The sequence below is a fragment of the Bufo bufo genome, chromosome 7 (genome assembly GCF_905171765.1).
Source record: "Bufo bufo chromosome 7, aBufBuf1.1, whole genome shotgun sequence".
Classification (NCBI taxonomy): Eukaryota; Metazoa; Chordata; class Amphibia; order Anura; family Bufonidae; genus Bufo; species Bufo bufo.
The window spans coordinates 152841763-152865364 of NC_053395.1; the positions used below are offsets into that span (position 1 = coordinate 152841763).

General features: G+C 45.7%; 1 protein-coding gene across 3 annotated transcripts in view; it reads left to right on the forward strand.

Moving 5' to 3' along the window:
- Positions 1-1930: 1930 nt before the first annotated feature.
- LOC121008186 (ras-related protein Rab-5B-like) overlaps positions 1931-23602 on the forward strand; it is a 75908-nt gene continuing 54236 nt past the window's right edge. Inside the window, exons 1-2 of one of the 3 annotated variants that reach the window (XM_040440587.1) lie at positions 1931-1997; positions 19920-20178. In XM_040440587.1, the coding sequence (XP_040296521.1) occupies positions 20019-20178 (160 nt within the window). In that variant the 5' untranslated portion in view covers positions 1931-1997; positions 19920-20018. Of the gene's footprint in view, positions 2116-18506; positions 18620-19919; positions 20179-23602 lie in introns of those variants that run through there. The other 2 variants (XM_040440586.1, XM_040440588.1) reach the window with 2 other exon arrangements.

Below are 23602 nucleotides of genomic sequence, written 5' to 3' on the forward strand. Positions count from 1 at the left end.
AGGTACGCAATTGCAGTCAGTTTTGACTACGATTACGTTCCGTTTTTATCACGCGGGTGCAATGTGTTTTGCATGCGCGTGCTAATAAACTGACTGTGGTACCCAGACCCGAACTTCTTCACTGAAGTTCACATTTGGGTTCAAGGTTGTGTAGATGTAATTATTTTCCCTTATAACATGGTTCTAAGGGAAAACAATAGCATTTTTAAAACAGAATGCTAAGTATAATAGGGGCTAAACAAAATAATTTAACTCACCTTAATCCACTTGTTCGCGCAGCCCGGCTTCTCTTCTGTCTTCATCTGTGAGGAAAAGGTCCTGTGGTGACGTCACTGCACTCATCACATGGTCCATCACCATGGTAATGGACCATGTGATGAGCTCAGTGACATCACCACAGGTACTTTGACAGGTCCTGAGGAAAGAACAGGAGACCGGCAGCTACGCGATCAATTGGAGGAGGCAAGTTAATTTTTTTTATTTATTTTTTTAACCCTCATTGGCACTGCGCCACCAAGGTTTATTATACTGGGGTGTTGGACGCACTGCGCCACCAATGAAGATAACTGACCTGTTAATACAAATCCATACATCCCCCCTCTCTACACAGACCGCTCTCCATACAGCCCCCTCCCTACACAGACCGCTCTCCATACATCCCCCGCCCTACACAGACCGCTCTTCATACATCCCCCTCCCTACACAGACCGCTCTCCATACATCCCCCTCCCTACACAGACCGCTCTCCATACATCCCCCCTCTCTACACAGACCGCTCTCCATACATCCCCCCTCTCTACACAGACCGCTCTCCATACCCCCCCCCCTCTCTACACAGACCGCTCTCCATACATCCCCCCTCCCTACACAGACCGCTCTCCATACATCCCCCTCCCTACACAGACCGCTCTCCATACATCCCCCTCCCTACACAGACCGCTCTCCATACATCCCCCTCCCTACACAGACCGCTCTCCATACATCCCCCTCCCTACACAGACCGCTCTCCATACATCCCCCTCCCTACACAGACCGCTCTCCATACATCCCCCTCCCTACACAGACCGCTCTCCATACATCCCCCTCCCTACACAGACCGCTCTCCATACATCCCCCCCTCTACACAGACCGCTCTCCATACATCCCCCCTCTCTACACAGACCGCTCTCCATACATCCCCCCTCTCTACACAGACCGCTCTCCATACATCCCCCCTCTCTACACAGACCGCTCTCCATACATCCCCCTCCCTACACAGACCGCTCTCCATACATCCCCCCCCTCTACACAGACCGCTCTCCATACATCCCCCCCCTCTACACAGACCGCTCTCCATACATCCCCCCCCTCTACACAGACCGCTCTCCATACATCCCCCCCTCTACACAGACCGCTCTCCATACATCCCCCTCCTCTACACAGACCGCTCTCCATACATCCCCCTCTCTACACAGACCGCTCTCCATACATCCCCCTCTCTACACAGACCGCTCTCCATACATCCCCCCTCTCCACACACACCGCTCTCCATACATCCCCCTCCCTACACAGACCGCTCTCCATACATCCCCCTCCCTACACAGACCGCTCTCCATACATCCCCCTCCCTACACAGACCGCTCTCCATACATCCCCCTCCCTACATCCCCCCTCTCCACACAGACCGCTCTCAGTCTCCATACATCCCCCCTCTCCACACAGACCGCTCTCAGTCTCCATACATCTCCCTCTCAGTCTCCATACATCTCCCTCTCAGTCTCCACACAGACCCCTCACAATCTGCTTCCTCTCCGGTGCACGGGATTTATACACCACCAGACCTGCAGCCGCAGATTTCTCCTTCCCCATTGGGCCACATCAGGAGTAAGCCCCTCCCAGGCCGGTCACGTGGCCTCTGCACTCTCTCCGACCATTTCCGGTGTCCGGAGGATGTTCTTCCCCCAGCAGAGGCAGACGTCCTGACAGCAGTAGGAGGAGCGCCGGCCATAGCGGGACCGGTAACTATCCGCCATGTCTGTCAGTGACCGGGGCGCCGGGTCTTATCGTTCTGGGAGAGGGCTGCTCTGTGCCCGGTAATGGTGCTGACACTGGGCGGGGAGAAGATGCCAGGTGCTGGTATGTTTACTGCTGTCAGTGGAGGAGCTGTGGGGCCACTGGGCGAGGTACCCACCGCTGCCACTTACTCAGGGAGTGGGTGCCCCTGTGCCCAGTCATCCCCACCACTGGGCAGGGTGTAGGTGCCCACTGCTGAATGCCAGGTATGGACTCCAGACCTAATGCCAGGGAGTAGAGTAGGGCATGGTGCTCTCTGGGTGGCTGGTTGTTTTCTTGGTGACGGGCAGTATTATATTTACCGCTGACAGCTTGGTACATATGGCTGTTTGTTGCTCCGTCAGTATCGGTGACAGTCCTGTCACCCGTCTGGAGGACTCCGGTGACACCTCTACGTTCTGGGCTCCAACTCCACCTCCGGTTGTCAGAGATCTATGCATTCTGTAGCTTCAGTAATACGGCGACACGTTGAGTGAATCCAAGTTGCAGAAAAGTCGTGCGACGCAAAAGTTTGTGCGATTTTTCTGTGATCTTGCTGTCACGCGACTATTTTAGAGCTGTGATCTGGCCGCGAAAACACAACCGACTTGGTTCGATCACAGCTCTAAAATAGTCGCAGGTGAGTCGGTGTCCCGCACAACTTACATCGAAGTCAATAGAGTAAAAGTTGCAGACGACAGTCTACCTGCGATAGGAAATCTGACATGACTGGATTTTCTGCGGGTGACACGTGTAGCCGCACAGAGTACAGGCTATCCCTGGCACTCCCATAGAAATGGATGGAGCAGCGACGTGCATTTCCGACCAGCCACTCCGTCCACGGGGTACAGGGCCCTCATGATCCGTGGGGTCCCGGCAGAAGAACTCCCACCAATCTTATAGTTATCCCCGATAGCTGTGATGGCTAACCTCTGGCACTCCAGCTGTGGTAAAACTACAACTCCCAAGATGTACACTTGCTTGGCTTTTCCCAAAACTCCATTGAAATGAATGGAGCATGCTGGGAGTCGTAGTTTCACCACAGCTGGAGTGCCGGAGGTTATCCATCACTGCATAACATTCTCTAACCAGAATAGCCCTTTAATGTTATGTACTATGGCCTCCTGCAAGTCATAAAATCTCACTTTTGTGTACACTTGTCATAAATTTTGGCGTGAAGGAGAATTCTTTTCAGTGACTGGTTGCTGGCACTGACGATACAGTACAGATACCCTCCTGTTTCTGGTGATAGGGATAATTGGGGTCACTGTGTAATACTAAGGCCGCCATAAACTTCCTTAGCTGTCTCAGCCGATCAGCTATCCCAATACACATGCATGCTGTGCTTGTCTGAGTGTGCATGTCCTCTAAGTGGTGAGAATTGAGGTACCTGCTGTCAAACACCTCTCCTGCGGGTTGGCCATGTTGCAATCCAACAGCCCAGTACGCCAGCTCCCCCCAGACATCTGCCGCAGAGTCAAGATTGTTTAAAACACATTTTTATGTTAGGGTACTTTCACACTAGCGTTTTTATTTTCCGCCATAGAGTTCCATCCTAGGGGCTCTATACCGGAAAACAACTGATCAGTTTTATCCTAATGCATTCTGAATGGAGAGAAATCCGTTCAGGATGCATCAGGATGTCTTCAGTTCAGTCTTTTTGACTTTGACTTTTCAGGACGGAGATAATACCGCAGCATGCTATGGTTTTATCTCCAGCCCAAAAAACTGAATACTTGGCGGAATGCCGGATCAGCAGTTTTTTCCATAGGAATGTATTAGTGCCGGATCCGCCATTCAAAATACCGGAAGACTGAAAAAATTAAATGCCCGATCTATTTTTCCGGATGACACCAGAAAGACGGATCCGGCATTTCAATACATTTGTAGGACGGGTCAGGATCCTGATCCGTCCTACAAATGCCATCAGTTGGCATACGTTTTGACGGATCCAGCAGGCTGTTCCCGCGACAGAACTGCTTGCCGGATCACTCTGCCGCAAGTGTGGAAGTAGCCTTATTAAAAAAGTTTTTAAACATTTTTTGGTGATGTTATTTTATATTTTAAATTTTCCATGTCAATATCTATATTTAAACAAAAACAATAAACCCTGCAGTTTTCAGACTGGCCACTATATCTAAAGATTTGCGCCACTTCTTGGTCTGTACAGATCACTGTACTACAGTTACCTCCTAATCCTGCCTGTAGTGATATCATCTCTGTGTACAGATAAGGATCCACCATCCACAATGGGTGATACCACGGCTTATCTATTCTTACCTCTGGACTGGGCTCAGCATGTCTAGGAGACTCTCCCATAGAAGTAAGGCTACTTTCACACTCGCGTTTTGGCTTTCCGTTTGTGAGATCCGTTCATAGCTCTCACAAGCGGTCCAAAACGGATCAGTTTTGCCATTAATGCATTCTGAATGGAAAAGGATCCGCTCAGAATACATCAGTTCAGTCTCCATTCCGCTTTGGAGACAGACACCAAAACGCTTTTGGTGTCCGTCTGACGAAACTGAGCCAAACGGATCCGTCCTGACACACAATGTAAGTCAATGGGGACGGATCCGTTTTCTCTGGCACAATAGAAAACTGATCCGTCCCCCATTGACTTTCAATGGTGTTCAAGACGGATCCGTCTTGGCTATGTTAAAGCTAATACAAACGGATCCGTTCATGACGGATGCATGCGGTTGTATTATCTGAACTGATGCGTTTGTGCAGATCCATGACGGATCCGCACTAAACGCGAGTGTGAAAGTCGCCTAAGTGAGGTCCCCTCCTGACCATTGTGTCTATGGCCCATGGGGCTGCTGTAAAACAATTTTTAAAAAATTTTCTTAATGCTTTCTAAATGTTAAGGGTCCATTCACACGTCCGCCACTGTTTTGTGGTCATCAAATTGTGGATCCGCAAAACACGGACACCGGCCATGTGCATTCCTCATTTTGCGGACCGCACATGGCCGGCACTATAATAGAAATGCCTTTTCTTGTCCGTGGATGCAGACAAGAATAGGACGTGTTCTATTTTTTTTGCAGAGCCGCGGAACGGAAGTGCGGATGCGGACAGCACACGGTATGAATGGGTCCGCACCCGTTCCGCAAAATTTGCGGAACAGATGTGGACCCATTTTGCAGACGTGTAAATGGATACTAAGATCTGCTCAGGCAAGATGGCCGCCCCCATAATAATGTTCAGGAAATAGAATAAAACCCTCTGCAATCAGAAAATGACAACAGATTAGTAAATGGATGTGTGTTACTGTCTGGTTTTAACTGGCAGAAAAACAAATTTGGTGACCCATTTCCTTTAACGAGCTGTGCGCCTGCGACAATTGGGTGCAATCAGAACCGGTTTATAGCCTCTGTGTGGTTCTATTCGTTGTCAGCAAGGAGAGATGTTGAAAATGGCGAGGAATGGCACGAGCTGTACCAGAAAGCTGCATAACACTCATCTCGTGTTGATTATAGTTTATTACATTAAACTAGGGAATCCCGCCCATATGCGGCTGTTTTCTCTGTAGTACTGTATAGTATGACAGCAAGCAGTGATCTTGAAAACAGTGACGAATTAATCCATAAAGTATGTTAGAAATTTGCCCAATTATGCAGTGAATGAGCTGAAAGTAGAATACCAGTTTAATCCTGTGCTGCGGAAGATCACAGCGTGGAGCTCTATAATCTAATCCTCACTGTGCAAAAAGGGCCCATCATAAAACCATTGCGACCAAACAGACAATCTGCAGTCCTCAGCAATAGTGGGGGTCCCAGAGGTCGGACCCCCACCCAACATACACCAATTTCACGCAGTCGGTGTTTGGTCAGTGATTTCTATCAGTGATTAGGAGTCAAAACCAGGAGTGGAGCCTCCACAGACATAAGGTATAAGGCCCCAATCACACGTCCGCAATTTCGTTCCCCATTTTGCGGAACAAAATTGCGGACCCATTAATTTCTATGGGGCCGCACGATGTTCGGCCCGGATACGGAATTGCGGACCCGCACTTCCGGGTCTGCAATTCCGTTCCCGAAAAAAATAGAACATGTCCTATTCTTGTCCGCAATTAGTGCCGGCGATGTGTGGTCCGCAAAATGCGGAACGCACATTGCCAGTGTCCGTGTTTTGCGGATACGCAAAACACGCTACGGACGTGTGAATAGACCCTAAGGGAAAGATCTGCACCTGTTCTGTGTTTTTGGCACACAATCACTGATGAAACACTGAACAAACACTGGGGGAGATTTATCAAAACTGGTGCATAGGAAAACGGGCTTAGTTTCCCCTAGCAACCAATCAGATTCCTTCTTTCATTTTTCAGAGCTCCTTTGGAAAATGAAAGGCTCACACTGATTGGTGGCTATGGGAAACTAGTCCACTTTTGATAAATCTCCCGCACTGACCGTGTGAAAGCGGCCTAAGGCCCCTTTCAGACGAGCGAGTGTCACACTCCGGACTCACAGCGCAAGTATGCAGCAGCTCCTGTCCTGACCTCCCAGCACTGCCTGGGTCGCATAGCATTATATTGATTTATGATGCTATGTAACCCTTAGAGGTCTGGAATGTATTGGATAACACTGACAGCAGAATCGCTGTTATACAATACATTCCAGAACTGTAAGGCCTATTGCACACGACCGTATGGCTTTTTCAGTGTTTTGCGATCCGTTTTAAACGGATCCGTTGTTCCGTTTTTTGTTTCCGTTTTGTTTCCGTTTCCGTTCCGTTTTTCCGTTCCGTTTTTCCGTATGGCAAATACAGTATACAGTTATTTCATAGAAAAAATTGGGCTGGGCATAACATTTTCAATAGATGGATCCGCAAAAAACGGAACGGATACGGAAGACATACGGATGCACTTCCGTATGCATTCCGTTTTTTTGCGGACCCATAGACTTTAATGGAGCCACGGAACGTGATTTGCGGCCAAATATAGGACATGTTCTATGTTAAAACGGAACGGAAAAACGGAATGCATACGGAGTACATTCCGTTTTTTTTGCGGACCCATTGAAATCAATGGCTCCGTATACGGACCGTATACGGACCGCAAAAAACGGCCAGTAAACGGGAAAAAAAAACGGCCGTGTGAAAGAGGCCTAAGGGTTACATAGCATCATAAGTCAATATAATGCTATGTGAGTCCGGAGCATGACACTCTCTTGTCTGAAAGGGGCCTAAATGAACACTGCAGCTGTACTGTCCGGGTGCCCCCTGCTTCTATTCATGTCCGATCATACGATGTATAAAAACATATTTAAAGCGAACCTTTCACCAGGATTTCACCTAATAAACTATTACCAGTACCTTATAGATTATGCTCATTCTGTTTAAATGCATTCTTGTCCCGCTTTCCTGGGATGTATATTGATGAAAAAAACGACTTATAAAGTCCTTGTCTCCAGCTCCTGCAGTCACGGTGGAAGTCAAGGGGGTAGCCCTTCCCTCACTCCGGGCTGTACCTCCCCTGCCCTAACCCCTCCTCTAACTAGTGTAACTGACACCCGGCTCAGTCGCCGGGACCGCGCTTGTACTGGCGGCGCATGCGCCGTTGGTCTCATTAGCAGCGCGATCCCGTCTATCGCGCGGACTGAAGCGCGATCCTGTAAGTGAATTGCGCATGCGCCGTCCGTCCCCGATGCCTCCCTGTCTTCTATTCTGCCTGAAGTGAGGGAAGGGCTACCCCCTTGACTTCCACAGTGACTGCAGGAGCTGGAGACAAGGACTTTATAAGTCGTTTTTTTCATCAATATACATCCCAGGAAAGCGGGACAAGAATGCATTTAAACAGAATGAGCATAATCTATAAGGTACTGGTAATAGTTTATTAGGTTAAATCCTGGTGAAAGGTTCGCTTTAAAAAGATGCTAAAGTCTATCATATGTGGTGCTGGCTAAGGAGAGGGTAGAGCTTTGTCCCTTCCTTCCCATGATCATTACTTTATCTCACATTTCTTCAGTTTTGAAAACTTGCTAAAACATTCACAGACGCACGTGTGAATAATATTAACTCCTTCCTGCAAAATGCTGTATGTATGCGTATTCCTGATCGTGCGGGATAAAAAAATAAAGTAATAAAAGATAAAAGTAATCATGCTGCAATGCAGAAAAACACATTTTTTTAATATAAAGAAATCACGTTTATTTAATCAAAGTTATAAAAACATAAAGTATGCTTTTTATATAACTCTGCAATTGTCTTGACCCAGTCAATAAAGTTATTCCTCTTAAAGGGGCTTTGCAGTCTGTAGATGTTGATGATTTATCCTCAGGACAGGTCATCACTATCAGATCGGTGGGGTCCAACACCTAGCATCCCCGCTGATCAGCTGTTGTTGGCTGACCTGATTGGTGTAGGTGCCTATTGTTGGACCCCACCATTCTGATATTAATGACCTCTCCTGAGGATATATCATCAATATCTACGGAATAAATGCCCCAAGAAATGACTGCAAAAAACAAGGGCTCAAATATCTATGAAGCCTTGAATGGAGCCTGTTCGTCTGCAGTTTTGGCCATGCTAAAATATTGACGGCACTAGGTAGGGGCTGGGGAGAGCAGAACAATATTTTGTACAGCTTTTCTCATCAGTAGCAGTGTGAATATTAAAGGGAACCTGTCACCTGGATTTGGGGCATAGAGCTGAGAACATGGGTTGCTAGATGGCCGCTAGCACATCCGCACTACCCAGTCCCCATAGCTCTGTGTGCTTTTAGGGTCCATTCACACATCCGTGTGTGTTTTGCGGATCCACGGATCTGCGGATCTGCAAAACACGGACAGCGACAATGTGCGTTCTGCAATTTGCGGACCGCACATTGCCGGCACTAAGAGAATATGCCTATTCTTGTCCGCTATTGCGGACAAGAATAGGACATGTTCTATTTTTTTTTTTCAGGATCGGAATTGTGGACCCATATCTTTTGTACAACTAGATGGAGGATGAGTGCAGTCAGAAACAGGTGATCAGACGGTTAAATAAAAAACGGAACCTAGAGAAGTTCAATGTGAGACAAGTATTTCCCTGGACAAATGGTATGGTTGTGGTGCAGCTGGCTGCGGGAGACAATGGGCGCACGAAAAATCTGTGGGTGTGGCCAACCACAGTGCAACGGGACTGTGTGTCCTCACCTCCGTAATGATATCCATGAGTAGTTCATTTGTGAAGATGTCCACGATACAGTCTTGTTTGATAGGGGGTTCTGTGATTTTTCAGTCCGTATTTCAGGGACACTGCTAGGCTGAAAATAAATTTCCAGAACATATTCTAGCAACAATCCGTGAAAACCACAGACCAGATATGGATGACATCTTTATTACGTCTGTGGTTTTCCAGGTCCCGTAAACTACAGTATATTGTGCGTGAGGGATACGTCATCACGGACTAAAATAGGGCTTGCTTATGTGGGAATACACACATTAAAGGCTATGTACACCTTCGGGGGGGGCATTTTTTTTTTTTTTATAATTACATTTTACTTATTTTGGCTTTACATTTTTTTTTTTTTTTTCAATTGGTCCCAAAGGGTTAAAGGGGTATTCCCATCTGAGACAATGGGGGCATATCTCTAGCCATCGCTCAGCTATTTTTGGTGACCTCATAGAAATGAATGGAGTGCCGCTGCGCATGAGCAGTGTATCCTCCACCACTTTCAGGGATCCGTTCTCGGTATAGTCTGGGACCCGCACCTATCAAACAATGGTGGCATATCCTAGTGATATGCCCCCATTGTCTGAGATGGGGAAAAAAACCTTTACCTGTCTAGCTGTGTGAATAGTACTTCAGTCATCCGATGAACACTTATTTAAGCCCCATTTTTATCAGTAAGAGAAGACTTGAGCTTTAATGAGTGTTTAGGAGGTCAGAGATAAGGAGCCATCAGCTGAGCTGCCTGATGGAACAGAGTGAAAATTCTGAGCCTGCTACTAGAGAAACTCAAGGCTAGACAGAGACAAGGGTTTAATTTTTTTTATAAAGACAATTGAAAAAATATGATATTTTTAGCTCAAAATGAGTACAATGCAATAATAAAAAATAAATGCCCCCAAAGGTGTACATAGCTTTTAAAGTCACTGATTCACTGATGTGTGAAAGAGGCCTTAGGATGGCCATACACGTAGAGGTTTCACCTCAGATTGCCATGGCGTGGCAAGCACTGGTAACACACATGGGGGGAAATTTATCAAAACTGGCTTAGTTGCCCATAGCAACCAATCAGATTCCACCATTAATTTTCCAAAGGAGCTCTGAAAAATGAAAGGTGGAATCTGAACTAAGGGGGAACTAAGCCAGTTTTTCTTTACACCAATTTTGATAAATCTCCCCCATGTTTTTTATGTGCTTCCTTTGTATTCTGGTCCAATCATTTTCAATAACTATGGGTGGGAGAGGTTAAAAATAAAAAAACGTGTACACTCATACAATAGCAAACTATTTACACTGAGTATGGGTGTAAAACAGTACTGGAGCAGAAGGTAATAAAGGTCAGAGTGACACTTTCCAGTACACAACTTACGGTAGTTAAATATTACCGCTCAACACTAGTGTTCTAACAATAAAAACAACAAATCACCTGTTTTCCGAACGCTTTTGAACAAGTTATTCAAAAGGGAACCTGTCACCGGGATTTTGGGTATAGAGCTGAGGACATGGGTTGCTAGATGGCCGCTAGCACATCAGCAATATCCAGTCCACATAGCTCTGTGTGCTTTTATTGTGTAAAAAACAACAACAATTTGATACATATGCAAATTAACCTGAGATGAGTCCTGTCCCTGAGATGAGTCCTGTCCTGTCCCTGAGATGAGTCCTGTCCTGTCCCTGAGATGAGTCCTGTCCTGTCCCTGAGATGAGTCCTGTCCTGTCCCTGAGATGAGTCCTGTCCTGTCCCTGAGATGAGTCCTGTCCTGTCCCTGAGATGAGTCCGGGACAGGACTCATCTCGGGTTAATTTACATATGTATCAAATCGTTTTTTTTTTTTTACACAATAAAAGCACACAGAGCTATGGGGACTGGGTATTGCAGATGTGCTAGCTGCCATCTAGCAACCCATGTCCTCAGCTCTATACACAAAATCCCAGTGACAGGTTCCCTTTAAAGGGGTTTTCCAGGATTTTAATATTGAGGACCTATCCTCAGTGGAGGATGGCTCTTTCCTATTCAAGTATATAGGAATAAGCCGTCCCATTATAGTGAAGGGGGGGGGCTTGGAATTACAATGAAGGGAAGGCTGCGCTGGCACAGAGCGTGGCCTTCTCTTGAACCAGCTGATCGGTGGGGGTGCCAGGAGTCAGCCCCTGCTGATCTGATATTGATGATCTATCTTGAGGATAGATCACCAATATTAAAATCCTGGAAAACCCCTTTAACCCCTTCAGGACTGGGCCATTTTCTGTTTTTTTTTTTTTTTTTACTCCCAGCCTTCCCAGAGCCATAACCTTTTTTTTAAATTTATTTATGTATTTTTACCATATTAGGGCTTGTTTTTTGCGAGACAAGTTGTACGTTCTAATGGCACCATTTACAGTTGCATACAATGTAATGGGAAGTTGGAAAAAATTTCAAATGGAGTGGAATTATACAATTCCGCCAGTTTTATGGGTTTTGTTTTTACAGAGTTTCCTGTGCAGTAAAACTGACCTGTTACCCTCATTCTCCAGGTCAGTATGATTGCAACGATTTCCACATTGATAAAGTTTTTCATGCGTTTTAATACTGTAAAAAAAATATTTTTTGGGGGGGAATTTTTTTTTTTTTTATAATAATTTTATTTTTTATTTTTTTTGCATCGCCATATTAAGACCCCCATTCATTTTTTATATTTATATCTACAGAGTTGTGTGAGGGCTAATTTTTTTTGTAAGACTATCTGTAGTTTTCATTGACATTTTGAATTATGACTTTTTGATCACTTTTTATTTCATTTTTGGGGAGTTGAAGTGACAAAATACTTTTATATTTTAGTAGTATGGGCAGGATCCTCATAGAAACCTATCTGCCGCAGCCTTGAATCATTCAGGACGACAAAGGCTGCCACACACACTATCCCACTCCCCTAGTCCCCGCTAGTAGGGAGCCATTGCACGCCAGGGAGCATGCGCTCACAGGTTTTTGAGTTCCGAGTTACTTTGCGAAGTCTTGCGAGACTTCGGGTAATTTCAAAAATTAATTTAAAAAAATTCTACTGTTAAAAACCTTTTACCGAACTCTGGTTCGGTTCCAAGGAACCACTTGGAACCGAACCCGAGTTCGGTAAAAGGTTTTTAACAGTAGAAATACATTTCTGAAGTTATTACCCAAAGTCTCGCAAGACTTCGCAAAGTAATTACTTCGGCTCATCTGAGCCAATACATTCTAATACTTTACGGAACGCTTGTTCCGTACAGTATTCTAACAAAGTTTTATGCAAATCGACTTTGGATATTTCACCCGAAGTCGATTCGCTCATCCCTAGTTGTGGTATGTCACACCAGAATTGGGGATTGTATTTGCTCATAAACATGATGCTTGTGCAAGGAACATCGATAGAAGCATAACAAAAGCGGAGCGACCGGTAAACTTTTCCACATCTGAACCATTTATTTTTCTCATTTCTTTTATCCACCCCATTTTATTTTAAATGATTGCACCAGAATACCCCTTTACATTTAGACAGTGTAAAAGCAGAGATAGAACAGGCACCAAATTGATCTTAGTGGTGCATGCTGTGTGATAGGCTTGACTAGAAGTTAGACTTTTCTCAGGTGACGGAGGTGTGCAGGGTAATGGCTGAGGTGTATAGGCGCTGTACAGGGGGCACTTTAGTGAGTAGGCAGAGGAGAATCACAGTCTGATGCAAAGACTCACTTGTCCTTGGAGACTTTAAATGAGTGGCAGGCCATGAGTCTGGAGAACTTGGTGGCATCCGTTTTAGTCAGTTCTGTCTGTGATCCATCATTTTTGACTAGGAAAAAAGTCCTTTCGTTTTCTGTTCTGATGGATCAGAAGAAAAAACAAACTAAATGGTGATGTGAACCTATCCCTAATATCATGGTGCTGTGCTATGCCCCTATAAACTTATTTTTACCTTCTCTTGGTTGCCTTACTTTAGAGTTTAGACCCTTATTTTGTGCAAAAAAAAAAAAAGGCCCATTTTCAAAACGGCCTTGTGAGGTGCAAAAAGTGTTTAAAGCATACTGTATATACATTTGGTGAATGTATGCATTTTCTTTAGAGATTGTTGGACAAGTGCTCATTCAATGAACATGTATCACTCCCGATCCCCTCATCGGCTGAGCAAGCATTGTGTTCTCAGTAGGAAGAGGAAGCTGCTGCCAGATGACTCCGGCAGATGCTTATCTTCTCGAGGACAGAAGAATCAGGCAGCTATAATCCAACATGTCCGATCCTTGTTTCCCCTGACTGCATTGGAGGTGATTCAGGAAGACTTTCTACACATTTGGTGGTCAGCAGCTTTGGCTGACGTACAGTGGAGTGCCGGTGCCTTCTTAAACAGCTGATCGGTGGAGGTCCCAAGTGTTGGACTCTCACCGATCAGATACTGATGACCTATCCAGAGGAATGAAATCTCGTAAAATCATTCTAAAGAGGACCTTTCACCGATTATTACACTATGAACTAACTATACAGACATGGAGAGCGGCGCCCGGGGATCTCACTGCACTTACTATTATCCCTGGGCGCCGCTCCGTTCTCCGGTATCTCCGTTCACTAGGTTATGGTAGGCGGAGTCTGCCCTTGTTCTTCTGTAGCGCTGGCCAATCGCATTGCAGAGCTCACAGCCTGGGAGAAAATAACCTCCCAGGCTGTGAGCTCTGCGCTGCGATTGGCCAGCGCTACAGCAGAACAAGGGCTGACTCCGCCTACCATAACTTAGTGACTGGAATCTTTGCCTACTATAACTTAGTGAGCGGAGATACCGGAGGGCATAGCGGGAGAACGGAGCGGCGCCCGGGGATAATAGTAAGTGCAGTGAGATCCCCGGGCGCCGCTCTCCATGTCTGTATAGTTAGTTCATAGTGTAATAATCCTCTTTAACTTTATGCCTTTTGGAGATCATTTCATCTTCAACTTGCTTAACTGTTCACAGTAACAGTAATTTTTACCAGGGGTGCCCAAACTTTTCCACGCCACTGTGTGAAGTCTGAGAGTATACCTACAAGTTATTTGTATATATTCACCTGTGCTACCTTACCAGTGCCATTAGATTTTTAACTGTGGAGAATAGGAAACGTCTGCTTTTATAAATGAGCAAACAAATCAATCAGTAATTGTTCTTACAGCACAAATCTAGATTTCTAAGCACATGATGGCTTTTTTTTCCGTGACGTCAGCCTGTTTATTCTCGATAGCAGACCTGACTATGGAAAGCCGTTCCTAGAAAAGTAACTTTCATGGTTCTCTGGGGTAGATTCTGCTAGAACAGCTAGAGAGACGGACTGTCTGCTGCAGGAGATGGGCCCCGTATAGAGTCTGTGAGCCCATCTTGAATCCATTGCTTGCAGCAAAGAGAGAGCTTTCTTCGTGAGCGCTTCTCGTTCTAGCCGTTGGCGGGATCTCAGCACTCAGACCCTCACTGATTAAAAACCTTTCATATATTCACAGGTCAACTTACTACTGTGCCGAGCTGTTTTTTCTCCCTATCCTTTACTACCTAACTAAGGGCTCTTTCACACTTGCGTTCTTGTCTTCCGGCATAGAGTTCCGTCGTCGGGGCTCTATGCCGGAAGAATCCTGATCAGGATTATCCTAATGCATTCTGAATGGAGTGAAATCCGTTCAGGATGCATCAGGATGTCTTCAGTTCCGGAACGGAACGTTTTTTGGCCGGAGAAAATACCGCAGCATGCTGCGCTTTTTGCTCCGGCCAAAAATCCGGAACACTTGCCGCAAGGCCGGATCCGGAATTAATGCCCATTGAAAGGCATTGATCCGGATCCGGCCTTAAGCTAAACGTCGTTTCGGCGCATTGCCGGAGCCGACATTTAGCTTTTTCTGAATGGTTACCATGGCTGCCGGGACGCTAAAGTCCTGGCTGCCATGGTAAAGTGTAGCGGGCAGCAGGGGAGCAGTGTACTTACTGTCCGTGCGGCTCCCGGGGCGCTCCAGAGTGACGTCAGGGCGCCCCAAGCGCATGGATCACGTGATCGCATTGGACACGTCATCCATGCGCATGGAGCGCTCTGACGTCACTCTGGAGCGCCCCGGGAGCCGCACGGACTGTAAGTATACCGCTCCCCCGCTCCCCGCTCCTACTATGGCAACCAGGACTTTAATAGCGTCCTGGGTGCCATAGTAACACTGAAAGCATTTTGAAGACGGTTCCGTCTTCAAATGCTTTCAGTACACTTGCGTTTTTCCGGATCCGGAGTGTAATTCCGGCAAGTGGAGTGCACGCCGGATCCGGACAACGCACGTGTGAAAGAGGCCTTAGTAGAAAGAGGTTAGATAATTGATGGACTTTTTTTTTTTTTTTTTTGTACACATAGCCAAGTTTGGTGTGTGTCATGAATGAGAAAAAGATATTAATGTATTTTTTATTGTATTTGTAAAAAAATTTCCATAAGTGTGTCTCAGCAAGACTGCCTGTACAATTAGCCACATAAGGCTGGGTTCACACGGACGAGATTTCCGCGCGGGTGCAATGCGTGAGGTGAACGCATTGCACCCGCACTGAATCCGGACCCATTCACTTCTATGGGGCTGTGCACATGAGCGGTGATTTTCACGCATCACTTGTGCGTTGCGTGAAAATCGCAGCATGCTTTATATTGTGCGTTTTACACGCAACGCAGGCCCCATAGAAGTGAATGGGGCTGCGTGAAAATCGCAAGCATTCGAAAGCAGGTGCGGATGTGGTGCGATTTTTCACGCACGGTTGCTAGGAGACGATCGGGATGGGGACCCGATCTTTATTATTTTCCCTTATAACATAGTTATAAGGGAAAATAATTCAATCTACACAACACCTAACCCAAACCTGAACTTCTGTGAAGAAGTTTGGGTCTGGGTACCACATTCATTTTTTTTATCACACGCGTGCAAAACACATTACACCCGCGCGATAAAAACAACGGAATGCAATCTCAGTCAAAACTGACTGCAATTGGGTACCTACTCGCGTGGGTTTGCCGCAATACACCCGGGACGCATCCTGAACAAATCCGTCACGCCCGTGTGAACCCAGCCTAAGATCTAATATGCCTGACAGTCATAGGTGTCCTATTTCATTCCTTAACTCGGGGATGCCCGGTGGTGAACTCCCTTGCCTTGGGGCCTCCATGTATGAGGTCCTCCTCTTTGATGCTGCTCTTCTGGGTTCTCTTCTGCCTCCGACCTGCATGTGCCTGCTGACTCTTTGTTTCTTAAAGGGCCAAGTGCTTTGATGCACCTTGTCAGCCAATGCCCAGTTATTGCGAGCTTCATAAAGGCCATCCCCACTCTGCCTCTGCAGTAACATCTTTTTGGTACCCATAAGCTACACATATCTTGGCTTTGACCTGGTTCATTCACTTCCCTCGTCTACCTGTTTGCTGCCAATCTAGACGTTCTGCCTGTCTACCGTATTGCCTGAACTCTGCCATTCCTGGCCTTGGTGTGTGTACTGTTATGAACTTACTATCCCTGCCCTTACTATTGCTCATCTGGCTACAACTTTTTACTGACACAATATGCTGTCTTGATACCACAAATCTGCCTTCTGTCCATCCACACATCAGCCATTGCTAAATGAAACTACTCCGTGATTGGAGATATTAAGATTCCATGTACGAAGGTAAATACCTCCTTTTGCGGGCTTTAGGGTGAAGAACTCACAATCCCTTAGGCTACTTTCACACTCACGTTTGGTGCGGATCCGTCATGGATCTGCACAGACGGATCCGCACCGATAATGCAACCGCATGCATCCATTCATAACTCATCCATTTGTATTATCTTTAACATTGTCAAAACTGATCCGTCTTGAACACCGTTGAAAGTCAATGGCGGCTGATCTGTTTTCTATTGTGCCATATTGTGTCAGTGAAAACTGATTCGCCCCCATTGACTTACATTGTGTGTCAGGACGAATCCGTTTGCCTCCGCATCGTCAGGCGGACACCAAAACGCTGCAAGTAGCATTTTGGTGTCCGCCTCCAGAGCAGAATGGAGACGGAACGGAGGCAAACTAATGCATTCTGAGCGGATCCTTTTCCATTCAGAATGCATTAGGGCAAAACTGATCCGTTTTGGACCGCTTGTGAAAGCCCTGAACGGATCTCACAAACGGAAACCTTAGTCCAGTGTAAAATCCAAAGCAACACAGTGAATCCTCTTCAGTCCGTCTTTGTACAGTAGCTGTCCAGATAATTGACAGCAGTGTAAAAGTCAAGACAAGTGTTGAGTCGGGGGTTTGATACTGAAAACAGTAAAGATCAAGATTCAGCAAGGGTTGCAGAGTACGTTGCAGGGTAGTGGAAGCAGATCAAATTGGTGGAGACTGAGCTCCGGCCTCTTATTTCCAATACTTGAGAGCACCTCTTGGTAACACTTGGAAATTTTCTAGCACATTAGATACCACATTCATCACACTGCCATTCAGGTCGGTGGAGCTCTGGCACTGTGAGTAGGGGGGAGTCATTTCTATTCTTGCAGAATGAGATTTCTTAGGCCCCTTTCACACGAGCGAGTTTTCCGCGCGGATGCAATGCGTGACGTGAACGCATAGCACCCGCACTGAATCCTGACCCATTCATTTAAATGGGTCTGTGTACATGAGCGTTTTTTTTTCACGCATCAGTTCTGCGTTGCGTGAAAAACGCAGCATGTTCTATATTCTGCGTTTTTCACGCAGCCCTGGCCCCATAGAAGTGAATGGGGCTTCAGTGAAAAATGCATTGCATCCGGAAGCAGGTGCGGATGCAATGCGTTTTTCACTGATGGTTGCTAAGAGATGTTGTTTGTAAACCTTCAGTTTTTTTATCACGCGTGTGAAAAACGCATCATAACGGATTGCACTTATGTGAAAAAAACGGAATGCAATCGCAGACAAAACTGACTGAACTTACTTGCAAAATGGTGCGAGTTTCCCTGAAGGCATCCGGACGTAATCCGTCATGCTCGTGTGAAAGAGGCCTTACTCAGTAACACATACATCTGTTTCCTCTGTGGAAGACTCTTCGGACAGGTCTTTAGTAGATACATTAGATAAACCTCTGACTGTAGGACATCTGTGGTCAGCCATGTCTGTCTTCAACCAGCCACGTGTTATTACAGTAAGTCAAATGTCTTTAGGTGGTTCCCAGATCTCGTATATCTGACGAGATAAACCTAAGAGATGCAGCAGTAAAAGATGGAATAGAGGTTGTGTTAACCCCTTACATACAAGCCCTTCTTATGAACAGTCATAAACATACAAGTATTTATTATGTCTGTATGAGCGTTTTTTTTTTTCTTCGGTCTCTTTAGCTTCAGCTCATTCTTTTAGTTACCGGTATGTCTCTTTCTAAATGAGCTGGATGACCACATCTGTGACCACCAGTATGGATCTCATGGGGGTTGTCAGACGCCTTTTCTAGACTTCTGACTGTCAGATCTGTTTAGGTATGCATTGGTATATCAGGTTAGATCACTGTCATAAAGGGCTGGGCAATTCTGTAAAAAAAAAAAATAATAATTGACCACAGCGTCAAAGGGTTTAAAGCGTCAAGATTGGACTTAGTGTATTTCTGATCCAGATGTTACTGTGTTAGCCTGGCTTTAGTCAGTGGTGGGCTCCCGGCATGTTTGTGCCGCCCAATATTAGCTCCACCTGTACGGGGAGGCCTAATAACAGTGTGACGATTTTGATAAAATCAAAAATGATATTCACTCAAAGGGTGATTAATTGACTCAATTCAATTATTTGCCCAGGTTTACTTTCACATGGCGGCTTGACTGTAATGGCGGGCCATGTGGGTTGTCGCACAGATTTCATGATAGCTGAGTACAACGATGAATAGGGTAGGATATGCTGTCTCTTTATGCTGTGCCCCCTTCTGAGTTTTCCCTGAGCAGCGGCGCACCCACCATCCATTGGCACAGGGAACTGCAGCAGGCCCACTTGAGTTGATTGGGGCCATGCTACAATTTCCTGCACAGTGGGGGGCTGAATCCACAATGTGTAGGTAATACAGTGAAAGGGGCACCGCCCTAGATCAGTGCCCTTTATTCACAGGATCAGTGGAGGTCCCTGAGGTCAGATCCCCCACATGATCATACACGGATGGCATATCCTAGCGATATTCCAATACTTTACAATATGGGAAAACCCATTTTACGACTTTATAAATTACTACCATTTAAAGACTCATGACAAAAATCTGTTCCATGCGTGCCGGCGCATTATGTGCGGCTTTGCCTGGTTCTACAGCTCAGCCTAAGCTCGGCCGTATTAATCTGGATGGGACTGATCTGCAATACCAGGCACAGCTACATGAATGGGAGCACCATTGTGTTTAGAAGAACATTGACGGAGCCACAGCCACCCAGCATGACCCCACCCATCACACATTGGTGGCTTAATGATAGACCACCAGTGGAAATTCCTCTGCACTGGGTCACCATTGTGGAAATGTACTTTTCTGGTCTAAAGGTCAGGACAGTAATTGCCATGAGTTGTTACCAGTCCAGATTAAACTATGTCTGGATTTCAGGTCTGTAGATTGTGCCTGGCTGAATGCCTTTCGTTTGTGTTGGCCCCCGTCCACTGTAACATTAAGAAATTCTGTTCATATTTATTTGTTAACCAAACATAGTTGTCAGAAGCACGGGGCCCGGGCGCTCGGAGGTGCTTGCATATTTGGACAATCTAATTGGTAAGGTGATCAGAAAACTCAAGCTTGTTTCTTTTTCTTTCTGGCAGAGTGTTTCCTGAAGGTTACTTTGGATTTCACCTAACTGAGAAGCAAATATTAGCCTTCAGAGGACTGGGGAGGACACATTACTGGAGACTGAGGACACCATGGCTAGCAGGGGAAGTACAAGGGCTAATGGAGTCAGCCAGACGAAAATCTGCCAGTTCAAACTGGTGTTGCTTGGAGACATGGCTGTAGGAAAATCCAGTCTTGTGCTGAGGTTTGTCAAGGGTCAGTTCGATGAGTTTCAGGAAACCACCATTGGAGGTAAGTAGAAACGATGCAGCCTATCATTTGGTAGGTTAAAGGGGTATTCCGGTTGTTTGAAGTTATCCCCTATCCACAGCATAGGGAATAACTATTAGATCAGTTGGGGGTCCTACTGCCTGGACCCCACTGATCACGAGACCAGGGGCCCCGTAACCCCTACAGCCCCTCTGAAATGAATGGAGTGGCTGGTCGCATATTCGCGTGGCTGCTCCATTGATTTCTATGGGAGTTCCAGAGATAGCATGAATGTAGTGGGCGCACGCATGACCGACCGACCGAGGATAGCATAAAACAAACCCTATAAGGCTCTCTACACACACAAATTTGTACTGCCATTTTTTGGGCTATAAAACTTCCATAATAGCCACATGTGGTTTTTGGACTTTTTTGGCAACATGTATTATGACTGGCGTTTTTTTTTATTGGTGTTTTTCCCTATAGCGAAGGTGGCGTAAAAACACGCTCCAGCATGCTGCAGTTTGAAAAGAATCCGGGAAAACAAAAAAATGCCCCTTAAATAACAAAACCGTCAGAAACAAAAATACAAACCTTGTGTGCTGCGTTTCACATTTCCTGTACACCTTCTCCTAACATCTGGAGCTTGCGTTTCTACTAAAAACACCACTAAAAATGCAAGTGCAGGAAAGCGTCACCCTTATAGGTGTGCCCAGGCTGGTGGACCTTTTGACTTCAAGAATGATGGGTGGTGTCAAGCTATAAAGTCTAGCATCTGGGGTGTCACTCTCCAACTAATAACTGGTTTGGCTATAGAAGTAGGTGGAGTGTAGAGGCGTTCAGCACCACTGCTGGAAGCACACTGACACACGGTTGTTTCATAGGCATTTGTATCTGTTAGTTATACATGATTTTCAATCAGCGCTCCCCTGCAGACGCCAAGAGCCCTTGAGTTATAGATGAGCACAGTACTGAGGATGCGCTCTGCTTGATCCTAAAGGGAATTGTTCCTTTACATCTGCATTGCCCTCTCTATCCCTTCCATGCACTGGCACCAAACAATCAACTAGATATGAGGTATGAATTCTGAACATGACCACAAGAGATACTTGCATAAACCTTTTGACTGCCCTAGAATAGCATGGATGCTGCCGTTGACCTCATCATTGTTCTTAGTAACCATGGAAGTTACCCACTCGCTCTTCTTCTAAACTATTATGGATATTGACAGTTACCCCGTCTATGCCCTAGATTACTGATAGGCAAACTGCGGCTCTCCAGCTGTTGCAGAACTACAACTCCCAGCATGCAAAGACTGCCTACAGCTTTCAGCCTACAGCAGGGCATGGTGGGAGTTGTAGTTTTGCAACAGCTGGAGAGCCGCAGTTTGCCTATCACTGATCTAGATCAACAGGAATGCTGACATAGAAACATAGAAACATAGAATGTGTCGGCAGATAAGAACCATTTGGCCCATCTAGTCTGCCCAATATACTGAATACTATGGATAGCCCCTGGCCCTATCTTATATGAAGGATGGCCTTATGCCTATCCCATGCATGCTTAAACCCCTTCACTGTATTTGCAGCTACCACTTCTGCAGGAAGGCTATTCCATGCATCCACTACTCTCTCAGTAAAGTAATACTTCCTGATATTACTTTTAAACCTTTGCCCCTCTAATTTAAAACTGTGTCCTCTTGTGGTAGTTTTTCTTCTTTTAAATATGCTCTCCTCCTTTACCGAGTTGATTCCCTTTATGTATTTAAAAGTTTCTATCATATCCCCTCTGTCTCTTCTTTCTTCCAAGCGATACATGTTAAGGTCCTTTAACCTTTCCTGGTAAGTTTTATCCTGCAATCCATGTACTAGTTTAGTAGCTCTTCTCTGAACTCTCTCTAGAGTATCTATATCCTTCTGGAGATATGGCCTCCAGTACTGCGCACAATACTCCAAGTGAGGTCTCACCAGTGTTCTGTACAGCGGCATAAGCACTTCACTCTTTCTACTGCTTATACCTCTCCCTATACATCCAAGCATTATGCTGGCATTTCGTGCTGCCCTATTACATTGTCTTCCCACCTTTAAGTCTTCTGAAATAATTACTCCTAAATCCCTTTCCTCAGATACTGAGGTCAGGACTGTGTCAAATATTCTATATTCTGCCCTTGGGTTTTTACGCCCCAGGTGCATTATCTTGCACTTATCCACATTAAATTTCAGTTGCCAGAGTTCTGACCATTCTTCTAGTTTTCCTAAATCCTTTTCCATTTGGCGTTTCCCTCCAGGAACATCAACCCTGTTACATATCTTTGTGTCATCAGCAAAAAGACAAACTTTACCAGCGAGGCCTTTTGCAATATCACTTATGAAGATATTAAACAAAATTGGTCCCAGTACAGATCCCTGTGGAACCCCACTGGTAACATGACCTTGTTTTGAATGTTCTCCATTGACTACAACCCTCTGCTGTCTGTCACTCAGCCACTGCCTAATCCACTCAACAATATGGGAGTCCATGCTCAATGACTGCAGTTTATTGATAAGTCTTCTATGTGGGACAGTGTCAAAAGCCTTACTAAAATCTAGATATGCGATGTCTACTGCACCTCCACCGTCTATTATTTTATTCACCCAGTCAAAAAAATCTATAAGATTTGTTTGACATGATCTCCCTGAAGTAAACCCATGTTGTTTTTCATCTTGCAATCCATGGGATTTTAGATGTTCCACAATCCTATCCTTTAATAGGGTTTCCATTAATTTGCCTACTATTGATGTCAGACTCACTGGTCTATAGTTGCTCGATTCCTCCCTACTACCTTTCTTGTGAATGGGCACGACATTTGCCAATTTCCAATCTTCCGGGACGACTCCTGTTACTAATGATTGGTTAAATAAATCTGTTAACGGTTTTGCCAGCTCACCACTAAGCTCTTTTAATAATTTTGGGTGTATCTCATCAGGCCCCCGTGACTTATTTGTCTTCACCTTAGACAGCAAACTTAGAACATCTTCCTCTGTAAAGATACATGCATCAAACGATTTATTAGTCATCCTCACAGGGAATATACTTACTCCGCATCACCGCTGCTGCTCTCCCCGTGCACCGATGAAAGTAGCCAGTGGGGGGCGGGGATGAGCTTCCCTAGCGTCCCCGTCCCTGCCTGCCATTGGCTGCTCCCCCGACACCGGATGTTTTTATGGGTGCACGGGGAGAAGCGGCAGCGGCGATGCGGAGTAAGTATATTCCCTGTGAGGGGCCCGGCGTATGGGGGGACAGTTTATAGTATTGGATAACCCCTTTAAGGATTATCCTTTATACATATTAGCACATATCAGCCAAACCAGAGACTGCACAGTTTGGGGGTTCTTACCCTCATCAGTACAGAACAGGATATTAGTTGGCTGAATTATATGCCTTAGGGCTCATGCCCACAAACTTGCCCATATTGCGGACCACAAAC